We start from the raw sequence: 22,721 nt of genomic DNA on the forward strand, positions 1-22,721 counted from the left end.
GCGTCCCAGTCCACCTGTCAAACACACACACACTACCAATCATTTGTATTGATCATTACTTCATCCTACATAATAAACAGCACATTTGTCAAGGTCAACAAGTATCAAATCATTATAATTGCATATTACTTACACGTACAAAGTCTCCAAGGCAGAAGCGTATTAGAAAGTATCCAGTAACAAACGTGTCCGCATGGTTGAACTTACCTTTTCCACATGACTAAATAATACAAGTATGTATGATTCCTGCTGATATGGTTTGAGATAAATGTCATTATGGTATCAGAAGTGGTAAAAGTATCTGTTGGTAACGTTCCAGAAAGATCTGTTACATCTCCAGGTCCTGTATGGGCCCACATGTGTACTTCATGTTGTGCGTGCGCGGAGATAAGCAGCAGGAGAAGATGAGCTTGACAAACTCCTCAGAAAGGCCCGGCACATTTAATCTAGCAGCCATAAAATTGAAAGGACGCAATTGGATTTGCTCAATCTGCTTGAAGCTAAATTTAGTCTGGCCTCCTTTAGGACTTGACGAATGGCAGCAAACTTGTGGAAATAAGTAGTGGAGGAGGGGCTGCATTCTTAGGTCGACTTTTTTCTTTAAGAAGGGCTCCTATTTAAAGTGATATTGCATCCTAGTGGGACATTACAGTCATTTTATTTCTATCCAATACTCCATCAATGTCAAAATGTGTACTTGGATAAGTTAAAAACAACTTTTGTTTGATTTATTTATTATTATTTTATTATATTTATATTTGATATATATTTATATGTATTATTTTACTTTTATCCTTAATTATTATTAATATTTTATTATATTTTATACACATATGTATATTTATTTCATATATATTTATATTATATTCAATAATATTGTCATTTATTTTATTTACTTTTATCCTGCTCATGTCAGGGGCTTTTAAAACGATATTGCATCCTAGTGGGGCATTACAGTCATTTTATTTCAATCAATAATGTAAAATTGTGTAATTGGATAAGTTAAAAACAACTTGTATTTCATTTATTTATTTATATTTTATTAGATTTATATTTTATATATTTTTATATTTATTTTATATACATTTATATTATATTAATATGTATTATTCATGTATTTGACTTTTATCCTGCTCATTTCAGGGGCTTTTAAAATGATATTACATCCTAGTGGGGCATTACAGTCATTTTATTTCAATCAAATACACCATGAAACTCAAATTGTGTACATGAATAAGCTAAAAATAACTTTAATTTCATTTTTTAATTATTATTAATATTTTATCACATTTTATACACATATGTATATTTATTTCATATATATTTATATTATATTCAATAATATTGTCATTTATTTTATTTACTTTTATTATGCCCATTTCAGGGGCTTTTAAAATGATATTACATCCTAGTGGGGCATTAGTCAATTTATTTCAATCAATAATGTAAAATTGTGTAATTGGATAAGTTAAAAACAACTTGTATTTAATTAATTAATTTATTTTATATACATTTATATCATATTTATGTATGTGTATTATTCATGTATTTGACTTTTATCCTGCTCATTTCAGGGGCTTTTAAAATGATATTACATCCTAGTGGGGCATTACAGTCATTTTATTTCAATCAAATACGCCATGAAACTCAAATTGTGTACATGAATAAGCTAAAAATAACTTTAATTTCATTTTTTAATTATTATTAATATTTTATTATATTTTATACACATATGTATATTTATTTCATATATATTTATATTATATTCAATAATATTGTCATTTATTTTATTTACTTTTATCCTGCTCATGTCAGGGGCTTTTAAAACGATATTGCATCCTAGTGGGGCATTACAGTCATTTTATTTCAATCAATAATGTAAAATTGTGTAATTGGATAAGTTAAAAACAACTTGTATTTCATTTATTTATTTATATTTTATCATATTTATATTTGAGCTATTTTTATATTTATTTTATATACATTTATATTATATTAATATGCATTATTCATGTATTTGTCTTTTATCCTGCTCATTTCAGGGGCTTTTAAAATGATATTACATCCTAGTGGGGCATTAGTCAATTTATTTCAATCAATAATGTAAAATTGTGTAATTGGATAAGTTAAAAACAAATTGTATTTAATTTATTTTATATACATTTATATCATATTTATGTATATGTATTATTCATGTATTTGACTTTTATCCTGCTCATTTCAGGGGCTTTTAAAATGATATTACATCCTAGTGGGGCATTACAGTCATTTTATTTCAATCAAATATGCCATGAAACTCAAATATGCCATGAAACTCAAATTGTGTACATGAATAAGCTAAAATTGTGTACATGAATAAGCTAAAAATAACTTTAATTTCATTTTTTAATTATTATTAATATTTTATTATATTTTATACACATATGTATATTTATTTCATATATATTTATATTATATTCAATATTATAGTCATTTATTTTATTTACTTTTATTATGCCCATTTCAGGGGCTTTTAAAACGATATTGCATCCTAGTGGGGCTTTACAGTCATTTTATTTCAATCAATAATGTAAAATTGTGTAATTGGATAAGTTAAAAACAACTTGTATTTCATTTATTTATTTATATTTTAGATATTTTCATATTTATTTTATATACATTTATATTATATTAATATGTATTATTCATGTATTTGACTTTTATCCTGCTCATTTCAGGGGCTTTTAAAATGATATTACATCCTAGTGGGGCATTACAGTCATTTTATTTCAATCAAATACGCCATGAAACTCAAATTGTGTACATGAATAAGCTAAAAATAACTTTAATTTCATTTTTTAATTATTATTAATATTTTATTATATTTTATACACATATGTATATTTATTTCATATATATTTATATTATATTCAATAATATTGTCATTTATTTTATTTACTTTTATCCTGCTCATGTCAGGGGCTTTTAAAACGATATTGCATCCTAGTGGGGCATTACAGTCATTTTATTTCAATCAATAATGTAAAATTGTGTAATTGGATAAGTTAAAAACAACTTGTATTTCATTTATTTATTTATATTTTATCATATTTATATTTGAGCTATTTTTATATTTATTTTATATACATTTATATTATATTAATATGTATTATTCATTTTTTTTACTTTTATCCTGCTCATTTCAGGGGCTTTTAAAATTATATTACATTCTAGTGGGGCATTAGTCAATTTATTTCAATCAATAATGTAAAATTGTGTAATTGGATAAGTTAAAAACAAATTGTATTTAATTTATTTATTTATTTTATATACATTTATATCATATTTACCGGTATGTATATGTATTATTCATGTATTTGACTTTTATCCTGCTCATTTCAGGGGCTTTTAAAATGATATTGCATCCTAGTGGGGCATTACAGTCATTTTATTTCAATCAAATACACCATGAAACTCAAATTGTGTACATGAATAAGCTAAAAATAACTTTTATTTCATTTTTTAATTATTATTAATATTTTATTATATTTTATACACATCTGTATATTTATTTCATATATATTTATATTATATTCAATAATATTGTCATTTATTTTATTTACTTTTATCCTGCTCATGTCAGGGGCTTTTAAAACGATATTGCATCCTAGTGGGGCATTACAGTCATTTTATTTCAATCAATAATGTAAGATTGTGTAATTGGATAAGTTAAAAATAACTTGTATTTCATTTATTTATTTATATTTTATTAGATTTATATTTTAGATATTTATTTTATATACATTTATATTATATTAATATGTATTATTCATGTATTTGACTTTTATTCTGCTCATTTCAGGGGCTTTTAAAATGATATTACATCCTAGTGGGGCATTACAGTCATTTTATTTCAACCAAATACTCCATCCATCCATTTTCTACCGCTTGTCCCTTTTTGGGGTAGCAAATACTCCATGAAAGTCAAATTGTGTACATGGATAAGCTGAAAATAACTTTAATTTCATTTTTTTAAATTATTATTAATATTTGATTGTATTTTATACACATATGCATATTTATTTCATATATATTTATATTATATTATCATTTATTTAATTTACTTTTTTTAGGCCCATTTCAGGGGCTTTTAAAATGATATTGTATCCTAGTGGGGCAGTAACTATATTTGAATCATGAATGTCAAATTGTGTACATTAATAAGTTAAAAACAACTTTCATTTCATTTATTGTATTATTTTTTTAATATTATATTTCATACACATGTTTATTAATAATGATATTATATATATACAGACAGTGTAAAGATGCAGAAGACACTTGCCACTCACCCGGGGGCTGGCGGCTGTGGAGATGTTGGCGGCGTGGAGGGCGTACAGCGCTCCTCTTCCTCCCACGTACAGAAGCCCCGCCTCCTCCTCCAGCAGCAAGGTGCTGTAGTTCCGGGTGGAGCCGGTGAAGCGAGCGCTGCCCAGCAGGCCTGCAGACACCCGCCTTGTTAATAACGCCTCTTAACATCTGTGCACACAATATTCATAAAAGGTTGTATGGAAATGTGTCAAAGAATGATTGAAGTGCAACATTATTCCCACTGAGAGTGATGATGATGATGTCACAATCATGCATGACCTAGAAACATTCACTGGACTGACAGTGATGATGATGATGATGATGATGATGATGATGTGTCATGGCAGTACTGGGACACACCAAAATCCCTCTTCAGCCCCCAACATCAACACTTGGCTGACAATCCCCTTCTTTACACACATTTATGTCCTGTTTGATGAAAAACACTCAGGCGCTAATGTTAGCATGCTAACTCTTTTAGTCATTTTTACTCCTCAGAGTCTTATAACGTAGTACTTAAAACATGTTAGCTAATTATAATAATAATATAATAATACATTTTATTTATAAGGCGCCTTTCTGGGCACTCAAGGACACCGTACAAAATCACAACAATAAAATCAAATTGGATAACAAACCAATGTTTCAATCAATCAATGTTTATTTATATAGCCCTAAATCACAAGTGTCTCAAAGGGCTGCACAAGCCACAACGACATCCTCGGTACAAAGCCCACATAAGGGCAAGGAAAAACTCACCCCAGTGGGACGTCGATGTGAATGACTATGAGAAACCTTGGAGAGGACCGCATATGTGGGTAACCCCCCCCCTCTAGGGGAGACCGAAAGCAATGGATGTCGAGTGGGTCTGACATAATATTGTGAGAGTCCAGTCCATAGTGGATCCAACATAACAGTATGAGTCCAGTCCATAGTGGGGCCAGCAGGACACCATCCCGAGCGGAGACGGGTCAGCAGCGCAGAGATGTTCCCAGCCAATGCACAGGCGAGCGGTCCACCCCGGGTCCCGACTCTGGACAGCCAGCACTTCATCCATGGCCACCGGACCTGTGCCCCCCCCTCCACAAGGAACAGGGGAGCAGAGGAGAAAAGAAAAGAAACGGCAGCTGGTCTAACAGGGGGTCTATTTAAAGGTTAGAGTATACAAATGAGTTTTAAGATGGGACTTAAATGCTTCTACTGAGGTAGCATCTCTAACTGTTACTGCTAGAACATTCCATAGTACTGGAGCCCCAATAGAAAACGCTCTATAGCCCGCAGACTTTTTTGGGGCTCTGGGAATCACTAATAAGCCGGAGTTCTTTGAAGGCAGATTTCTTGCCGGGACATATGGTACAATGCAATCGACAAGATAGGACGGAGCTAGACCGTGTAGTATTTTATACGTAAGTAGTAAAACCTTAAAGTCACATCTTAAGTGCACAGGAAGCCAGTGCAGGTGAGCCAGTATAGGTATATATATATGTATATAAAGGTATATACAGTATAGGCGTAATATGATCAAACTTTCTTGTTCTTGTCAAAAGTCTAGCAGCCGCATTTTGTACCAACTGTAATCTTTTAATGCTAGACATAGGGAGACCCCAAAATAATACGTTACAGTAGTCGAGACGAGACGTAACGAACGCATGAATAATGATCTCAGCGTCGCTAGTGGATAAAATAGAACGAATTTTAGCGATATTACGGAGATGAAAGAAGGCCGTTTTAGTAACACTCTTAATGTGTGACTCAAAGGAGAGAGTTGGGTGGAAGATAATACCCAGATTCTTTACTGATTCGCCTTGTGTAATTGTTTGGTTGTCAAATGTTAAGGTGGTATTATTAAATAAATGTCGGTGTTTAGCAGGACCGATAATCAGCATTTCCGTTTTCTTGGCGTTGAGTTGCAAGAAGTTAGCGGACATCCATTGTTTAATTTCATTAAGACACGCCTCCAGCTGACTACAATCCGGCGTGTTGGTCAGCTTTAGGGGCATGTAGAGTTGGCTGTCATCAGCATAACAATGAAAGCTAACACCGTATTTGCGTATGATGTCGCCTAGCGGGAGCATGTAAATACTAAAGAGTGCAGGGCCAAGAACCGAACCCTGAGGAACTCTGCACGTTACCTTAACATAGTCCGAGGTCACATTATTATGGGAGACGCACTGCATCCTGTCAGTAAGATAAGGGTTAAACCACGACAAAGCTAAGTCTGACATACCAATACGTGTTTTGATACGCTCTAATAAAATATTATGATGCATGTCCAGTAGATGATGAAGATTATTGTTGTAGTAGGTGAGCAGTTCATCGGGAGAGGAAAGAGAGTCACTGTTGGGGAGGCTGGCAATGGCGGTGGAAAGAGTGTCAGAGTTGATGTCCTTGATCTTGCCAAAACAGATATTGCGGGGAAATGTAATTGTAGAAAAACTTAATTTGACAGTAAAAGATACTAGCAGTAAGGTAGTGAATTGGAAGTGGCATAACAACATTTACACCTGAACAGCAAACCAGATCAAGTGTGTCCTCTACAGTGGGCAGGAAGTTGATGTACTGCTGCACACCAAAGCTTTGAAGACAGGACAGTCACAGTCACTGCTAAGGTTAGCATGCCAACAGTTGACATACGTAACGTACCAAGTTATATGACGCCGGCAAAATTGGATACAAAAATGTAGCATGCTAGTTTTAGCATGACTGAGGTGTACGGCTGCTAAAAACAATTAGCATGCTAATGTTAAGGTGGCGTGGATCTTTCAGAGGAAGACTTTACACGTTCATGCAAACACGCCATGTGACCACTACAGATGCAGGTCACATGACCAGGTCGGCTGGCAGCAAGTGTGTGGTCACCAGTGGGTGGTTGCAGACTCATCACATGTTGGCAGACGCTCAAACGTAAACAAGACTTGATGTTGGGTTACAGGAAATGAAACAAGACGATCTCGTGCTAGTGACCATTAAAGTGTTGACAATTTTAGCCAATTTTGCAGCCGTACATCTCAGAGGTATATTACTTTGTACTTCACACATGCTAACTTAGGAGCCATTTGTAAGATTTAACACAATCTACTTAAATAATTGATTTTATAATATTTTATAATAATTTAATAAATAAAGCTAAAAGAAAAATATAATCAAACAAACATTTAATTATTTTATTTAATTAAAAGTGATTTTTTAAACATTCAATTCACATTATTTTGGATTATGATAACACTAATAATAGAGATTAATAAACCAATTATTATACTTTGTATAATACAAATATTATTGAGTAAAAATACACAAAAATCTATGTTATTCTTTTAAATTGTTTGCACAATATACTTTTTTTTTTTAAATCACGCGCCCCCCTGGACTAACTGTGAAAAAGCAACAGGAAAAAGAGCATAAAAGGTGGTGTGCACACCACATTGCACTGCATGTAAGATTTAACAGACATGCAATCTATTTCAATAATTGATTTTACTATATTTTATAATAATTTGAAAAATAAAACTAAAAGAAAAATATTATAATCAAACAAACTTTTAATTATTTTATTTAATTAATAGTGTATATAAAAATAAAAGTTTTTTTTTACATTCAATTCACATTATTTTGGATTATAACACTAATAATAGAGATTAATAAACCTATTATTATACTTTGTATAATACAAATATTATTGAATAAAAATACACAAAAATCTATGTTATTCTTTTAAATTGTTTGCACAATATACTTTTTTTTTAAATTAAGCGCCCCCCTGGACTAACTGTGAAAAAGCAGCAGGAAAAAGAGCATAAAAGGTGGTGTGCACACCACATTGCACTGCATGTAAGATTTAACAGACATGCAATCTATTTCAATAATTGATATTACAATATTTTATAATAATTTAAAAAATAAAACTAAACGAAAAATATTATAGTCAAACAAACATTTAATTATTTTATTTAATTAAAAGTGTATATAAAAATTAATGGTTTTTTTTACATTCAATTCACATTATTTTGGATTATGATAACACTAATAATAGAGATTAATAAACCTATTATTATACTTTGTATATTACAAATATTATTGAATAAAAATACACAAAAATCTATTTTATTCTTTTAAATTGTTTGCACAATATACTTTATTTTTATTTTTAATTAAGCGCCCCCCTGCACTAACTGTGAAAAAGCAACAGGAAAAAGAGCATAAAAGGTGGTGTGCACACCACATTGAAATGCATGTAAGATTTAACAGACATGCAATCTATTTCAATAATTGATTTTACAATATTTTATAATAATTTAAAAAATAAAACTAAAAGAAAAATATTATAATCAAACAAACGTTTAATTATTTTATTGAATTAAAAGTGTGTATAAAAACTAATGTTTTTTTTTTTACATTCAATTCAGATTATTTTGGATTATGATAACACTAATAATAGAGATTATAAACCTATTATTATACTTTGTATATTACAAATATTATTGAATACAAATACACAAAAATATTTTTTATTCTTTTAAATTATTTGCACAATATACTTTTTTTTTTTTTTTAATTAAGCGCCTCCCTGCACTAACTGTGAAAAAGCAACAGGAAAAAGAGCATAAAAGGTGGTGTGCACACCACATTGCACTGCATGTAAGATTTAACAGACATGCAATCTATTTCAATAATTAATTTTACAATATTTTATAATAATTTAATAAATAAAACTAAACGAAAAATATTATAATCGAACAAACTTTTAATTATTTTATTTAATCAAAAGTGTATATAAAAATAAAAGTTTTTTTTACATTCAATTCACATTATTTTGGATTATGATAACACTAATAATAGAGATTAATAAACCTATTATTATACTTTGTATAATATAAATATTATTGAATAAAAATACACAAAAATCAATTTTATTCTTTTAAATTGTTTGCACAATATACTTTTTTTTTTTTTAATTAAGCGCCCCCCTGGACTAACTGTGAAAAAGCAGCAGGAAAAAGAGCATAAAAGGTGGTGTGCACGCCACATTGCACTGCATGTAAGATTTAACAGACATGCAATCTATTTCAATAATTGATTTTACAATATTTTATAATAATTTAAAAAATAAAACAAAAAGAAAAATATTATAATCAAACAAACTTTTAATTATTTTATTAAATTAAAAGTGTATATAAAAATTAATGTTTTTTGTTTGTTTTTTTACATTCAATTAACATTATTTTGGATTATGATAACCCTAATAATAGAGATTAATAAACCTATTATTATACTTTGTATAATACAAATATTATTGAATAAAAATACACAAAAATATATTTTATTCTTGTAAATTGTTTGCACAATATACTTTTTTTTTAATTAAGCGCCCCCCTGGATTCACTGTGAAAAAGCAACAGGAAAAACAGCATAAAAGGTTGTGTGCACACCACATTGCACTGCATGTAAGATTTAACAGACATGCAATCTATTTCAATAATTGATTTTACAATATTTTATAATAATTTAATAAATAAAACTAAATGAAAAATATTATAATCAAACAAACTTGTAATTATTTTATTAAATTAAAAGTGTATATAAAAATTTATGTTTTTTTTTGTTTTTTTTTACATTCAATTAACATTATTTTGGATTATGATAACCCTAATAATAGAGATTAATAAACCTATTATTATACTTTGTATAATACAAATATTATTGAGTAAAAATACACAAAAATCTATGTTATTCTTTTAAATTGTTTGCACAATATACTTTTTTTTTTAATTAAGCGCCCCCCTGCACTAACTGTGAAAAAGCAACAGGAAAAAGAGCATAAAAGGTGGTGTGCACGCCACATTGCACTGCATGTAAGATTTAACAGACATGCAATCTATTTCAATAATTGATTTTACAATATTTTATAATAATTTATAAAATAAAACTAAAAGAAAAATATTATAATCAAACAAACTTTTAATTATTTTATTTAATTAAAAGTGTATATAAAAATAAAAGTTTTTTTTACATTCAATTCACATTATTTTGGATTATAACACTAATAATAGAGATTAATAAACCTATTATTATACTTTGTATAATACAAATATTATTGAATAAAAATACACAAAAATCTATTTTATTCTTTTGAATTGTTTGCACAATATACTTTTTTTTTTTTAATAAAGCGCCCCCCTGCACTAACTGTGAAAAAGCAGCAGGAAAAAGAGCATAAAAGGTGGTGTGCACACCACATTGCACTGCATGTAAGATTTAACAGACATGCAATCTATTTCAATAATTGATTTTACAATATTTTATAATAATTTAAAAAATAAAACTAAAAGAAAAATATTATAATCAAACTTTTAATTATTTTATTTAATTAAAAGTGTATATAAAAATAAAAGTTTTTTTTTACATTCAATTCACATTATTTTGGATTATGATAACACTAATTATAGAGATTAATAAACCTATTATTATACTTTGTATAATACAAATATTATTGAGTAAAAATACACAAAAATCTATGTTATTCTTTTAAATTGTTTGCACAATATACTTTTTTTTTTTAATTAAGCGCCCCCCTGGACTAACAGTGAAAAAGCAACAGGAAAAAGAGCATAAAAGGTGGTGTGCACACCACATTGCACTGCATGTAAGATTTAACAGACATGCAATCTATTTCAATAATTGATTTTACAATATTTTATAGTAATTTAAAAAATAAAACTAAAAGAAAAATATTATAATCAAACAAACTTTTAATTATTTTATTTAATTAAAAGTGTATATAAAAATAAAAGTTTTTTTTACATTCAATTCACATTATTTTGGATTATAACAATAATAATAGAGATTAATAAACCTATTATTATACTTTGTATAATACAAATATTATTGAATAAAAATACACAAAAATCTATTTTATTCTTTTAAATTGTTTGCACAATATACTTTTTTTTTTAAATTAATTGCCCCCCTGCACTAACTGTGAAAAAGCAGCAGGAAAAAAGAGCATAAAAGGTTGTGTGCACACCACATTGCACTGCATGTAAGATTTAACAGACATACAATCTATTTCAATAATTGATTTTACAATATTTTATAATGATTTAAAAAATAAAACTAAAAGAAAAATATTATAATCAAACAAACTTTTAATTATTTTATTTAATTAAAAGTGTATATAAAAATAAAAATTTTTTTACATTCAATTCACATTATTTTGGATTATAACACTAATAATAGAGATTAATAAACCTATTATTATACTCTGTATAATACAAATTTTACTGACTAAAAATACACAAAAATCTATTTTATTCTTTTAAATTGTTTTCACAATATACTTTGTTTTTTTAATTAAGCGCCCCCCTGCACTAACTGTGAAAAAGCAGCAGGAAAAAGAGCATAAAAGGTGGTGTGCACACCACATTGCACTGCTTGTAAGATTTAACAGACATGCAATCTATTTCAATAATTGATTTTACAATATTTTATAATAATTTAAAAAATAAAACTAAAAGAAAAATATTATAATCAAACAAACTTTTAATTATTTTATTTAATTAAAAGTGTATATAAAAATAAAAAAATGTTTACATTCAATTCACATTATTTTGGATTATAACACTAATAATAGAGATTAATAAACCTATTATTATACTTTGTATAATACAAATATTATTGAGTAAAAATACACAAAAATCTATGTTATTCTTTTAAATTGTTTGCACAATATAATTTTATTTTTTATTTTTAATTAAGCGCCCCCCTGGACTAACAGTGAAAAAGCAACAGGAAAAAGAGCATAAAAGGTGGTGTGCACACCACATTGCACTGCATGTAAGATTTAACAGACATGCAATCTATTTCAATAATTGATTTTACAATATTTTTTAATAATTTAAAAAATTAAATTAAAAGAAAAATATTATAATCAAACAAACTTTTAATTATATTATTTAATTAAAAGTGTATATAAAAATAAAAGTTTTTTTTACATTCAATTCACATTATTTTGGATTATAACACTAATAATAGAGATTAATAAACCTATTATTATACTTTGTATAATACAAATATTATTGAGTAAAAATACACAAAAATCTATGTTATTCTTTTAAATTGTTTGCATAATATACTTTATTTTTATTTTTAATTAAGCGCCCCCCTGCACTAACTGTGAAAAAGCAACAGGAAAAAGACCATAAAAGGTCGTGTGCACGCCACATTGCACTGCATGTAAGATTTAACAGACATGCAATCTATTTCAATAATTGATTTTACAATATTTTATAATAATTTAAAAAATAAAAATAAAAGAAAAATATTATAATCAAACAAACTTTTAATTATTTTATTTAATTAAAAGTGTATATAAAAATTAATGTTTTTTTTTGTTTTGTTTTTACATTCAATTCACATTATTTTGGATTATGATAACCCTAATAATAGAGAGTAATAAACCTATTATTATACTTTGTATAATACAAATATTATTGAGTAAAAATACACAAAAATCTATGTTATTCTTTTAAATTGTTTGCACAATATACTTTTTTTTTTAAATTAAGCGCCCCCCTGGACTAACTGTGAAAAAGCAACAGGAAAAAGAGCATAAAAGGTGGTGTGCACACCACATTGCACTGCATGTAAGATTTAACAGACATGCAATCTATTTCAATAATTGATTTTACTATATTTTATAATAAATTATTAAATAAAACTAAACGAAACATTATAATCAAACAAACTTTTAATTATTTTACTAAATTAAAAGTGTATATAAAAATTAATGTGTTTTTTTTTTACATTCAATTCACATTATTTTGGATTATGATAACACTAATAATAGAGATTAATAAACCTATTATTATAATTTGTATAATACAAATATTATTGAGTAAAAATACACAAAAATCTATGTTATTCTTTTAAATTGTTTGCACAATATACTTCTTTTTTTAAATTAAGCGCCCCCCTGCACTAACTGTGAAAAAGCAGCAGGAAAAAGAGCATAAAAGGTGGTGTGCACACCACATTGCACTGCATGTAAGATTTAACAGACATGCAATCTATTTCAATAATTGATTTTACAATATTTTATAATAATTTAAAAAATAAAACTAAAAGAAAAATATTATAATCAAACTTTTAATTATTTTATTTAATTAAAAGTGTATATAAAAATAAAAGTTTTTTTTTTACATTCAATTCACATTATTTTGGATTATGATAACACTAATTATAGAGATTAATAAACCTATTATTATACTTTGTATAATACAAATATTATTGAGTAAAAATACACAAAAATCTATGTTATTCTTTTAAATTGTTTGCACAATATACTTTTTTTTTTTAATTAAGCGCCCCCCTGGACTAACTGTGAAAAAGCAACAGGAAAAAGAGCATAAAAGGTGGTGTGCACACCACATTGCACTGCATGTAAGATTTAACAGACATGCAATCTATTTCAATAATTGATTTTACAATATTTTATAGTAATTTAAAAAATAAAACTAAAAGAAAAATATTATAATCAAACAAACTTTTAATTATTTTATTTAATTAAAAGTGTATATAAAAATAAAAGTTTTTTTTACATTCAATTCACATTATTTTGGATTATAACAATAATAATAGAGATTAATAAACCTATTATTATACTTTGTATAATACAAATATTATTGAATAAAAATACACAAAAATCTATTTTATTCTTTTAAATTGTTTGCACAATATACTTTGTTTTTTTAATTAATTGCCCCCCTGCACTAACTGTGAAAAAGCAGCAGGAAAAAAGAGCATAAAAGGTTGTGTGCACGCCACATTGCACTGCATGTAAGATTTAACAGACATGCAATCTATTTCAATAATTGATTTTACAATATTTTATAATGATTTAAAAAATAAAACTAAAAGAAAAATATTATAATCAAACAAACTTTTAATTATTTTATTTAATTAAAAGTGTATATAAAAATAAATTTTTTTTTTACATTCAATTCACATTATTTTGGATTATAACACTAATAATAGAGATTAATAAACCTATTATTATACTCTGTATAATACAAATTTTATTGACTAAAAATACACAAAAATCTATTTTATTCTTTTAAATTGTTTTCACAATATACTTTGTTTTTTTAATTAAGCGCCCCCCTGCACTAACTGTGAAAAAGCAGCAGGAAAAAGAGCATAAAAGGTGGTGTGCACACCACATTGCACTGCTTGTAAGATTTAACAGACATGCAATCTATTTCAATAATTGATTTTACAATATTTTATAATAATTTAAAAAATAAAACTAAAAGAAAAATATTATAATCAAACAAACTTTTAATTATTTTATTTAATTAAAAGTGTATATAAAAATAAAAAAATGTTTACATTCAATTCACATTATTTTGGATTATAACACTAATAATAGAGATTAATAAACCTATTATTATACTTTGTATAATACAAATATTATTGAGTAAAAATACACAAAAATCTATGTTATTCTTTTAAATTGTTTGCACAATATAATTTTATTTTTTATTTTTAATTAAGCGCCCCCCTGGACTAACAGTGAAAAAGCAACAGGAAAAAGAGCATAAAAGGTGGTGTGCACACCACATTGCACTGCATGTAAGATTTAACAGACATGCAATCTATTTCAATAATTGATTTTACAATATTTTTTAATAATTTAAAAAATTAAATTAAAAGAAAAATATTATAATCAAACAAACTTTTAATTATATTATTTAATTAAAAGTGTATATAAAAATAAAAGTTTTTTTTTACATTCAATTCACATTATTTTGGATTATAACACTAATAATAGAGATTAATAAACCTATTATTATACTTTGTATAATACAAATATTATTGAGTAAAAATACACAAAAATCTATGTTATTCTTTTAAATTGTTTGCATAATATACTTTATTTTTATTTTTAATTAAGCGCCCCCCTGCACTAACTGTGAAAAAGCAACAGGAAAAAGACCATAAAAGGTCGTGTGCACGCCACATTGCACTGCATGTAAGATTTAACAGACATGCAATCTATTTCAATAATTGATTTTACAATATTTTATAATAATTTAAAAAATAAAAATAAAAGAAAAATATTATAATCAAACAAACTTTTATTATTTTATTAAATTAAAAGTGTATATAAAAATTAATGTTTTTTTTTTTTTTTTACATTCAATTAACATTATTTTGGATTATGATAACCCTAATAATAGAGATTAATAAACCTATTATTATAATTTGTATAATACAAATATTATTGAGTAAAAATACACAAAAATCTATGTTATTCTTTTAAATTGTTTGCACAATATACTTTTTTTTTAAATTAAGCGCCCCCCTGGACTAACTGTGAAAAAGCAACAGGAAAAAGAGCATAAAAGGTGGTGTGCACACCACATTGCACTGCATGTAAGATTTAACAGACATGCAATCTATTTCAATAATTGATTTTACAATATTTTATAATGATTTAAAAAATAAAACTAAAAGAAAAATATTATAATCAAACAAACTTTTAATTATTTTATTTAATTAAAAGTGTATATAAAAATAAATTTTTTTTTACATTCAATTCACATTATTTTGGATTATAACACTAATAATAGAGATTAATAAACCTATTATTATACTCTGTATAATACAAATTTTATTGACTAAAAATACACAAAAATCTATTTTATTCTTTTAAATTGTTTTCACAATATACTTTGTTTTTTTAATTAAGCGCCCCCCTGCACTAACTGTGAAAAAGCAGCAGGAAAAAGAGCATAAAAGGTGGTGTGCACACCACATTGCACTGCTTGTAAGATTTAACAGACATGCAATCTATTTCAATAATTGATTTTACAATATTTTATAATAATTTAAAAAATAAAACTAAAAGAAAAATATTATAATCAAACAAACTTTTAATTATTTTATTTAATTAAAAGTGTATATAAAAATAAAAAAATGTTTACATTCAATTCACATTATTTTGGATTATAACACTAATAATAGAGATTAATAAACCTATTATTATACTTTGTATAATACAAATATTATTGAGTAAAAATACACAAAAATCTATGTTATTCTTTTAAATTGTTTGCACAATATAATTTTATTTTTTATTTTTAATTAAGCGCCCCCCTGGACTAACAGTGAAAAAGCAACAGGAAAAAGAGCATAAAAGGTGGTGTGCACACCACATTGCACTGCATGTAAGATTTAACAGACATGCAATCTATTTCAATAATTGATTTTACAATATTTTTTAATAATTTAAAAAATTAAATTAAAAGAAAAATATTATAATCAAACAAACTTTTAATTATATTATTTAATTAAAAGTGTATATAAAAATAAAAGTTTTTTTTACATTCAATTCACATTATTTTGGATTATAACACTAATAATAGAGATTAATAAACCTATTATTATACTTTGTATAATACAAATATTATTGAGTAAAAATACACAAAAATCTATGTTATTCTTTTAAATTGTTTGCATAATATACTTTATTTTTATTTTTAATTAAGCGCCCCCCTGCACTAACTGTGAAAAAGCAACAGGAAAAAGACCATAAAAGGTCGTGTGCACGCCACATTGCACTGCATGTAAGATTTAACAGACATGCAATCTATTTCAATAATTGATTTTACAATATTTTATAATAATTTAAAAAATAAAAATAAAAGAAAAATATTATAATCAAACAAACTTTTATTATTTTATTAAATTAAAAGTGTATATAAAAATTAATGTTTTTTTTTTTTTTTTACATTCAATTAACATTATTTTGGATTATGATAACACTAATAATAGAGATTAATAAACCTATTATTATACTTTGTATAATACAAATATTATTGAGTAAAAATACACAAAAATCTATGTTATTCTTTTAAATTGTTTGCACAATATACTTTTTTTTTTTTTAAATTAAGCGCCCCCCTGCACTAACTGTGAAAAAGCAGCAGGAAAAAGAGCATAAAAGGTGGTGTGCACACCACATTGCACTGCATGTAAGATTTAACAGACATGCAATCTATTTCAATAATTGATTTTACAATATTTTATAATAATTTAAAAAATAAAACTAAAAGAAAAATATTATAATCAAACAAACTTTTAATTATTTTATTTAATTAAAAGTGTATATAAAAATAAAAGTTTTTTTTTACATTCAATTCACATTATTTTGGATTATAACACTAATAATAGAGATTAATAAACCTATTATTATACTTTGTATAATACAAATATTATTGAGTAAAAATACACAAAAATCTATGTTATTCTTTTAAATTGTTTGCACAATATACTTCTTTTTTTAAATTAAGCGCCCCCCTGCACTAACTGTGAAAAAGCAACAGGAAAAAGAGCATAAAAGGTGGTGTGCACACCACATTGCACTGCATGTGCAGGCCATGAGCAGCTGCAGGCGGGAAGGGGAAGGGGAAGGGAAAGAAGCGCGCACACGAGCCAGCAAAGCGTCACTTAATGTTTACACAAAGAGTTATGCAAACATGGCCGCGGGCAGAGAGGATGCCAGTCACGCATGAGCCAGCAGAAGCCTATCTCTTTGGAAAAAACAAATAAATAGAAAAGTAAATAAAGTCGGATGTTGAGTGACACAACAGTGCTGACGACCACGATGACGGCGAGGCGAGGCGAGGCGGCGTGCCTGCAGGGTCCTGAGGCAACATGGCCGCCTCGCTGGTGTTTTGGCGCCGTGCTCCTTGATGAGGGAGTCACATTTGTGCCAATTAACTTGTTCAAATTACAACTTAACTTAGCAAAATACTCATCTAGAGAGACACATCATTAGGGACACTACATCAGGCGTGTCTAAAGTGTGGCCCGGGGGCCAATTTTGGCACACAGCTTGTATTTTTATTTAAAAAAAATAAAGTGAATTCAGTATTGAGTTATGTCAAAATACTAGTTCTTAAAATCATATTAATCACACTTTTGAATTACTAGTGGTATTACAAAATATCAATGACCTCAAAAAGGCCCCAATATTTGAATAAATTATAAATAAAATGAATTGAGTGATATACTCATGATTAATGTATGTAATAAAACACTCCGCATGCTAATGTTAGCATGCTAATGTGAATGATGCAAACATTTTTTGTGATTAATCGCAATCTCATGAGTCAACTCGTTAATTTTGACAGTCCGAGTACATTACACTAATATCCTTTGTCCTTTATAACATAAAGCTAACGTATTCAGCTAGTCACTGGTTTGTTAGCTAAAAAAATGTTAGCATGCTAATGCTAGCATGTTAAAATGCTAAAGTTAGCATTCATCAAGAACAAAGTTATTTGACTCTGGAGGCGTACGGCTGCAAAATGAGCCAAAAAATGTTAGCATGTTAATGTTTAACATGTTAGCATGCTAACGGTTAACACGTGTCAAGTACCGAGTTAAATGACTGATGTGTACGGCTGCAAAATTGGACAAAGAAAATGTTACGATGCTACAGTTAGCTTGTGTCAAGTACAAAGTTACACGACTGCGATGTATGGCTGTAAAATTGGCTAAAAAACTTGCTAACGTTAGCATGCTAATGTGAATAATGCATCTGTGGTCCCCTCCAAGGTTTCTCATTGTAGTCCATTGGGTTGAGTTTTTTCTTGCCCTGATGTGGGATCTGAGCCCAGGATGTCGTTGTGGCTTGTGCAGCCCTTTGAGACACTCGTGATTTATGGCTATATAAATAAACTTTGAAACTTTGATTGATCTTTAATGTACAAAATGTGTCAAAGTGGCCCCACATCCTTCAATTCTACCGACAGGACTGATCTAAATTTTAGGTTTTTTTGTGCTTTACAATTTACACCAAATTACTGTACATTAGAAAACTATACCATTATTTTTATGGTAAAATTTTGGTGACTAAGATGTCAGATTTGTACCGTAAAATCTCTGGTCATTGTTTGCGCACCAAATTACTGTAAATGCAAAAATAGTACCATTTAACGGTATAATAATAATTTTTTTTTTTTGACACCGTACACATGCAATGCTGTTCTTCTGCAATGTTTGGTTTGTTCAATTTGCTAATTGCCAGTATTAGGAAAATCACTTGTAATTAATTATAGTTACTCGTTACTTTACTAACGGAATAACTCTTTAATGAAATGTCATTAATTACTGGGTAATGTAATGAATGTGTTGCATGAAAAAACAAAAACTTCAATACCCCCATATGCAGTTGAGAGACGTTTCATGAGAGCAGAGCGTGTGTGTGTGTGTGCCTATAAAAAGCAGGCCTTTTGCTAAGTGACGTGCGACGCCCGCCAGAGTACGCTCCGAGCGGGATTTTAGCTCGGCTATGTTTTGCTGGCTTAGCAGCGGCAGTTAGCTCTGTTGAAAAACGTTTTCCTGGATGGTGTTACCTTTGGTTACTAAAGAGATTGAATGCACTTTGATGTCATATCTTCCTGTACACAAACAGGGTAGTCACTTCTTTGATTTGTTGCTCATTATTCCCTCCTAGTAGTAGTGCGTGTTGTTTGCTGTGTGATGTTGCCTCCTTCTATTTTGATAGCATGCGAGTGTGCTGCTGCTCCTTGTTGCTTGCATTAGTAACAAGTTACTTCCTGTGCTTCTGAGGCCGTCACGTGGACGTACAACTAGAGATGTCCGATAATGGCTTTTTTGCCGATATCCGATATTGTCCAACTCTTAATTACCAATTCCGACATCAAGCGATACTGATATATACAGTGGTGGAATGAACACATTATTATGCCTAATTTTGTTGTGATGCCCCGCTGGATGCATTAAACCAGCGTTTCTCAAAGTGTGGGGCGCGCCCCACTGGTGGGGAATAGAGACATGACAGGTGGGGCGCGAGGAACGGGAGGAAATTTCACTTACATTTTTTTTATTTATTATTATATTCTTAGATTATTTTTTTTACTATGCTTTCATTTTCTATACACACTGTAAATCACTTTGTGATTCTGTCTATGAAATCCGCTATATAAATAAATGGAAATTACCGGTACTTATTTTTACTGTAGGCTTTAAATTTCTCGGTAGAAGCGAAAGTTTGACAGACATAGCAACAGTAACTAATGGGGGCGGGGCTAAGCGGAACAAACTTTCGCGCGGATGGGTAGCAGGCTAATGTGTGGACCACAATTACACAAATATATACATTTGTGACTCGCACCTCAAAGGTCGTCGAGCCAGAGCCAGCACCTGCAGAGAAACAAAAATGTGACGGGCACGCACTGTGTCATTCACCGGGAAGCACTCGCGTCAAGGCAGCTCAGCCCCGAACTCAATGGAGGTTTTAACAGATGTTGTGAGCGCGGTAAATTTGATCAAAACACGACCACTGAAAGCGCGACTGTTCTCTGCACTGTGTGAGGAAATGTGAGCTGATCATACAGCCGTGCTGTTTCACAGTGAAGCAAGGTGGCTCTCCTGGGGCAAAGTGCTGTCACTTGCCCTGTCTTGCCAAATGCATAGCTCCTCCTTTTTTGTGTGTGCAGAGATTGCAAAGTGGCACTTTTATTTTATTTATTATTGAACTTGATGCAAGTTATTTGATTTATTATTGAACTTGATGCAAGTTCTACCACTTTTATTTGATTTATTATTGAACTTGATGCAAGTTATAACACTTTTTTGATTTATTATTGAACTTGATGCAAGTTATAACACTTTTGTTTTATTTATCATTGAACTTGATGCAAGTTATAACACTTTTTTGATTTATTATTGAACTTGATGCAAGTTATAACACTTTTTTTGATTTATTATTGAACTTGATGCAAGTTATTTGATTTATTATTGAACTTGATGCAAGTTATAACACTTTTTTTGATTTATTATTGAACTTGATGCAAGTTATAACACTTTTTTTGATTTATTATTGAACTTGATACAAGTTATTTGATTTATTATTGAACTTGATGAAAGTTATAACACTTTTTTTGATTTATTATTGAACTTGATGCAAGTTATAACACTTTTATTTGATTTATTATTGAACTTGATGCAAGTTATAACACTTTTTTTGATTTATTATTGAACGTGATGCAAGTTATAACACTTTTTTTGATTTATTATTGAACTTGATGCAAGTTATAACACTTTTTTTAATTTATTATTGAACTTGATGCAAGTTATAACACTTTTATTGTATTTATTATTGAACTTGATGGAAGTTATTTTATTTATTATTGAACTTGATGCAAGTTATACCACAGCTGCACATTTATTTTTTTTTTATTATTGAACTTGATGTTATTTTATGTTATTGAGTTTGAATGTATACAACTTGATGTTCAATAAATTTGAAAATGTTAAAGCTTGGCATTAGCGCTCTGTTGGGGCGATGGGGGCAGGTGGGGCTTGAAAACTCCCCCTTGTCCAAAGTGGGGGATGACAAAAAAAGTTTGAGAACCACTGCATTAAACAATGTAACAAGGTTTCCCCAAATAAATCAACTCAAGTTATGGAAAAAAATGCCAACATGGCACTGCCATATTTATTATTGAAGTCACAAAGTGCATTATTTTTTTTAACATGCCTCAAAACAGCAGCTTGGCATTTGGGACATGCTCTCCCTGAGAGAGCATGAGGAGGGTGAGGTGGGCGGGGTTGAGGTAGGGGGGGGTTTGGGGGGTAGCGGGGGGTGTATATTGTAGCGTCCCGGAAGAGTTCGTACTGCAAGGAGTTCTGGGTATTTGTTCTGTTGTGTTTATGTTGTGTTACGGTGCGGATGTTCTCCCGAAATGTCTTTGTCATTCTTGTTTGGTGTGGGTTCACAGTGTGGCGCATATTTGTAACAGTGTTAAACTTGTTTATACGGCCACCCTCAGTGTAACCTGTATGGCTGTTGACCAAGTATGCCTTGCAGTCACTTGTGTGTGTGAAAAGCCGTAGATATTATGTGACTGGGCCGGCACGCAAAGGTTTATTGGCGCTCTGTACTTCTCCCTACGTCCGTGTACACAGCGGCCTTTTAAAAAGTCATACATTTTACTTTTTGAAACCGATACCGATAATTTCCGATATTACATTTTAAAGCATTTATCGGCCGATAATATCGGCAGTCCGATATTATAAGACATCTCTACATACAACCACACCAAAAGTAGCGTGTCAAGTTACATCATACGTACTAAAAAGTAATGAGATTACTCATTACTGGTAAAAGTAACAGTGCTGGTGATCACACACTTCATTGAAGTCTGTGTGTGTGTGTGTGTGTGTGTGTGTGTGTGTGTGTGTGTGTGTGTGTGTGTGTGTGTGTTTGTGTTGGAGTTTGACAGGTGGACAGTTGATCCATGGCAGGTGGCGACTACTGACACAAGAATCCTCCATGTTGG

At 28.8% G+C, this 22,721-nt stretch overlaps 1 protein-coding gene across 3 annotated transcripts in view; it reads right to left on the reverse strand.

The window, feature by feature from the left end:
• Positions 1 to 22,721, reverse strand: part of sema4gb (sema domain, immunoglobulin domain (Ig), transmembrane domain (TM) and short cytoplasmic domain, (semaphorin) 4Gb) — an 81,570-nt gene that overhangs the window by 24,440 nt on the left and 34,409 nt on the right. For all 3 annotated transcript variants that reach the window (XM_072912698.1, XM_061932001.2, XM_061932002.2), the window contains exons 3-4: positions 4,332 to 4,480; positions 1 to 14 (exon numbers count right to left, since the gene is read on the reverse strand). The exon at positions 1 to 14 is cut by the window's left edge and continues 49 nt beyond it. In XM_072912698.1, coding sequence (XP_072768799.1) covers positions 1 to 14; positions 4,332 to 4,480 — 163 coding nt within the window. The remainder of the gene's footprint in view (positions 15 to 4,331; positions 4,481 to 22,721) is intronic.

This window comes from Nerophis lumbriciformis, linkage group LG39 (genome assembly GCF_033978685.3).
Source record: "Nerophis lumbriciformis linkage group LG39, RoL_Nlum_v2.1, whole genome shotgun sequence".
Lineage (NCBI taxonomy): Eukaryota > Metazoa > Chordata > Actinopteri > Syngnathiformes > Syngnathidae > Nerophis > Nerophis lumbriciformis.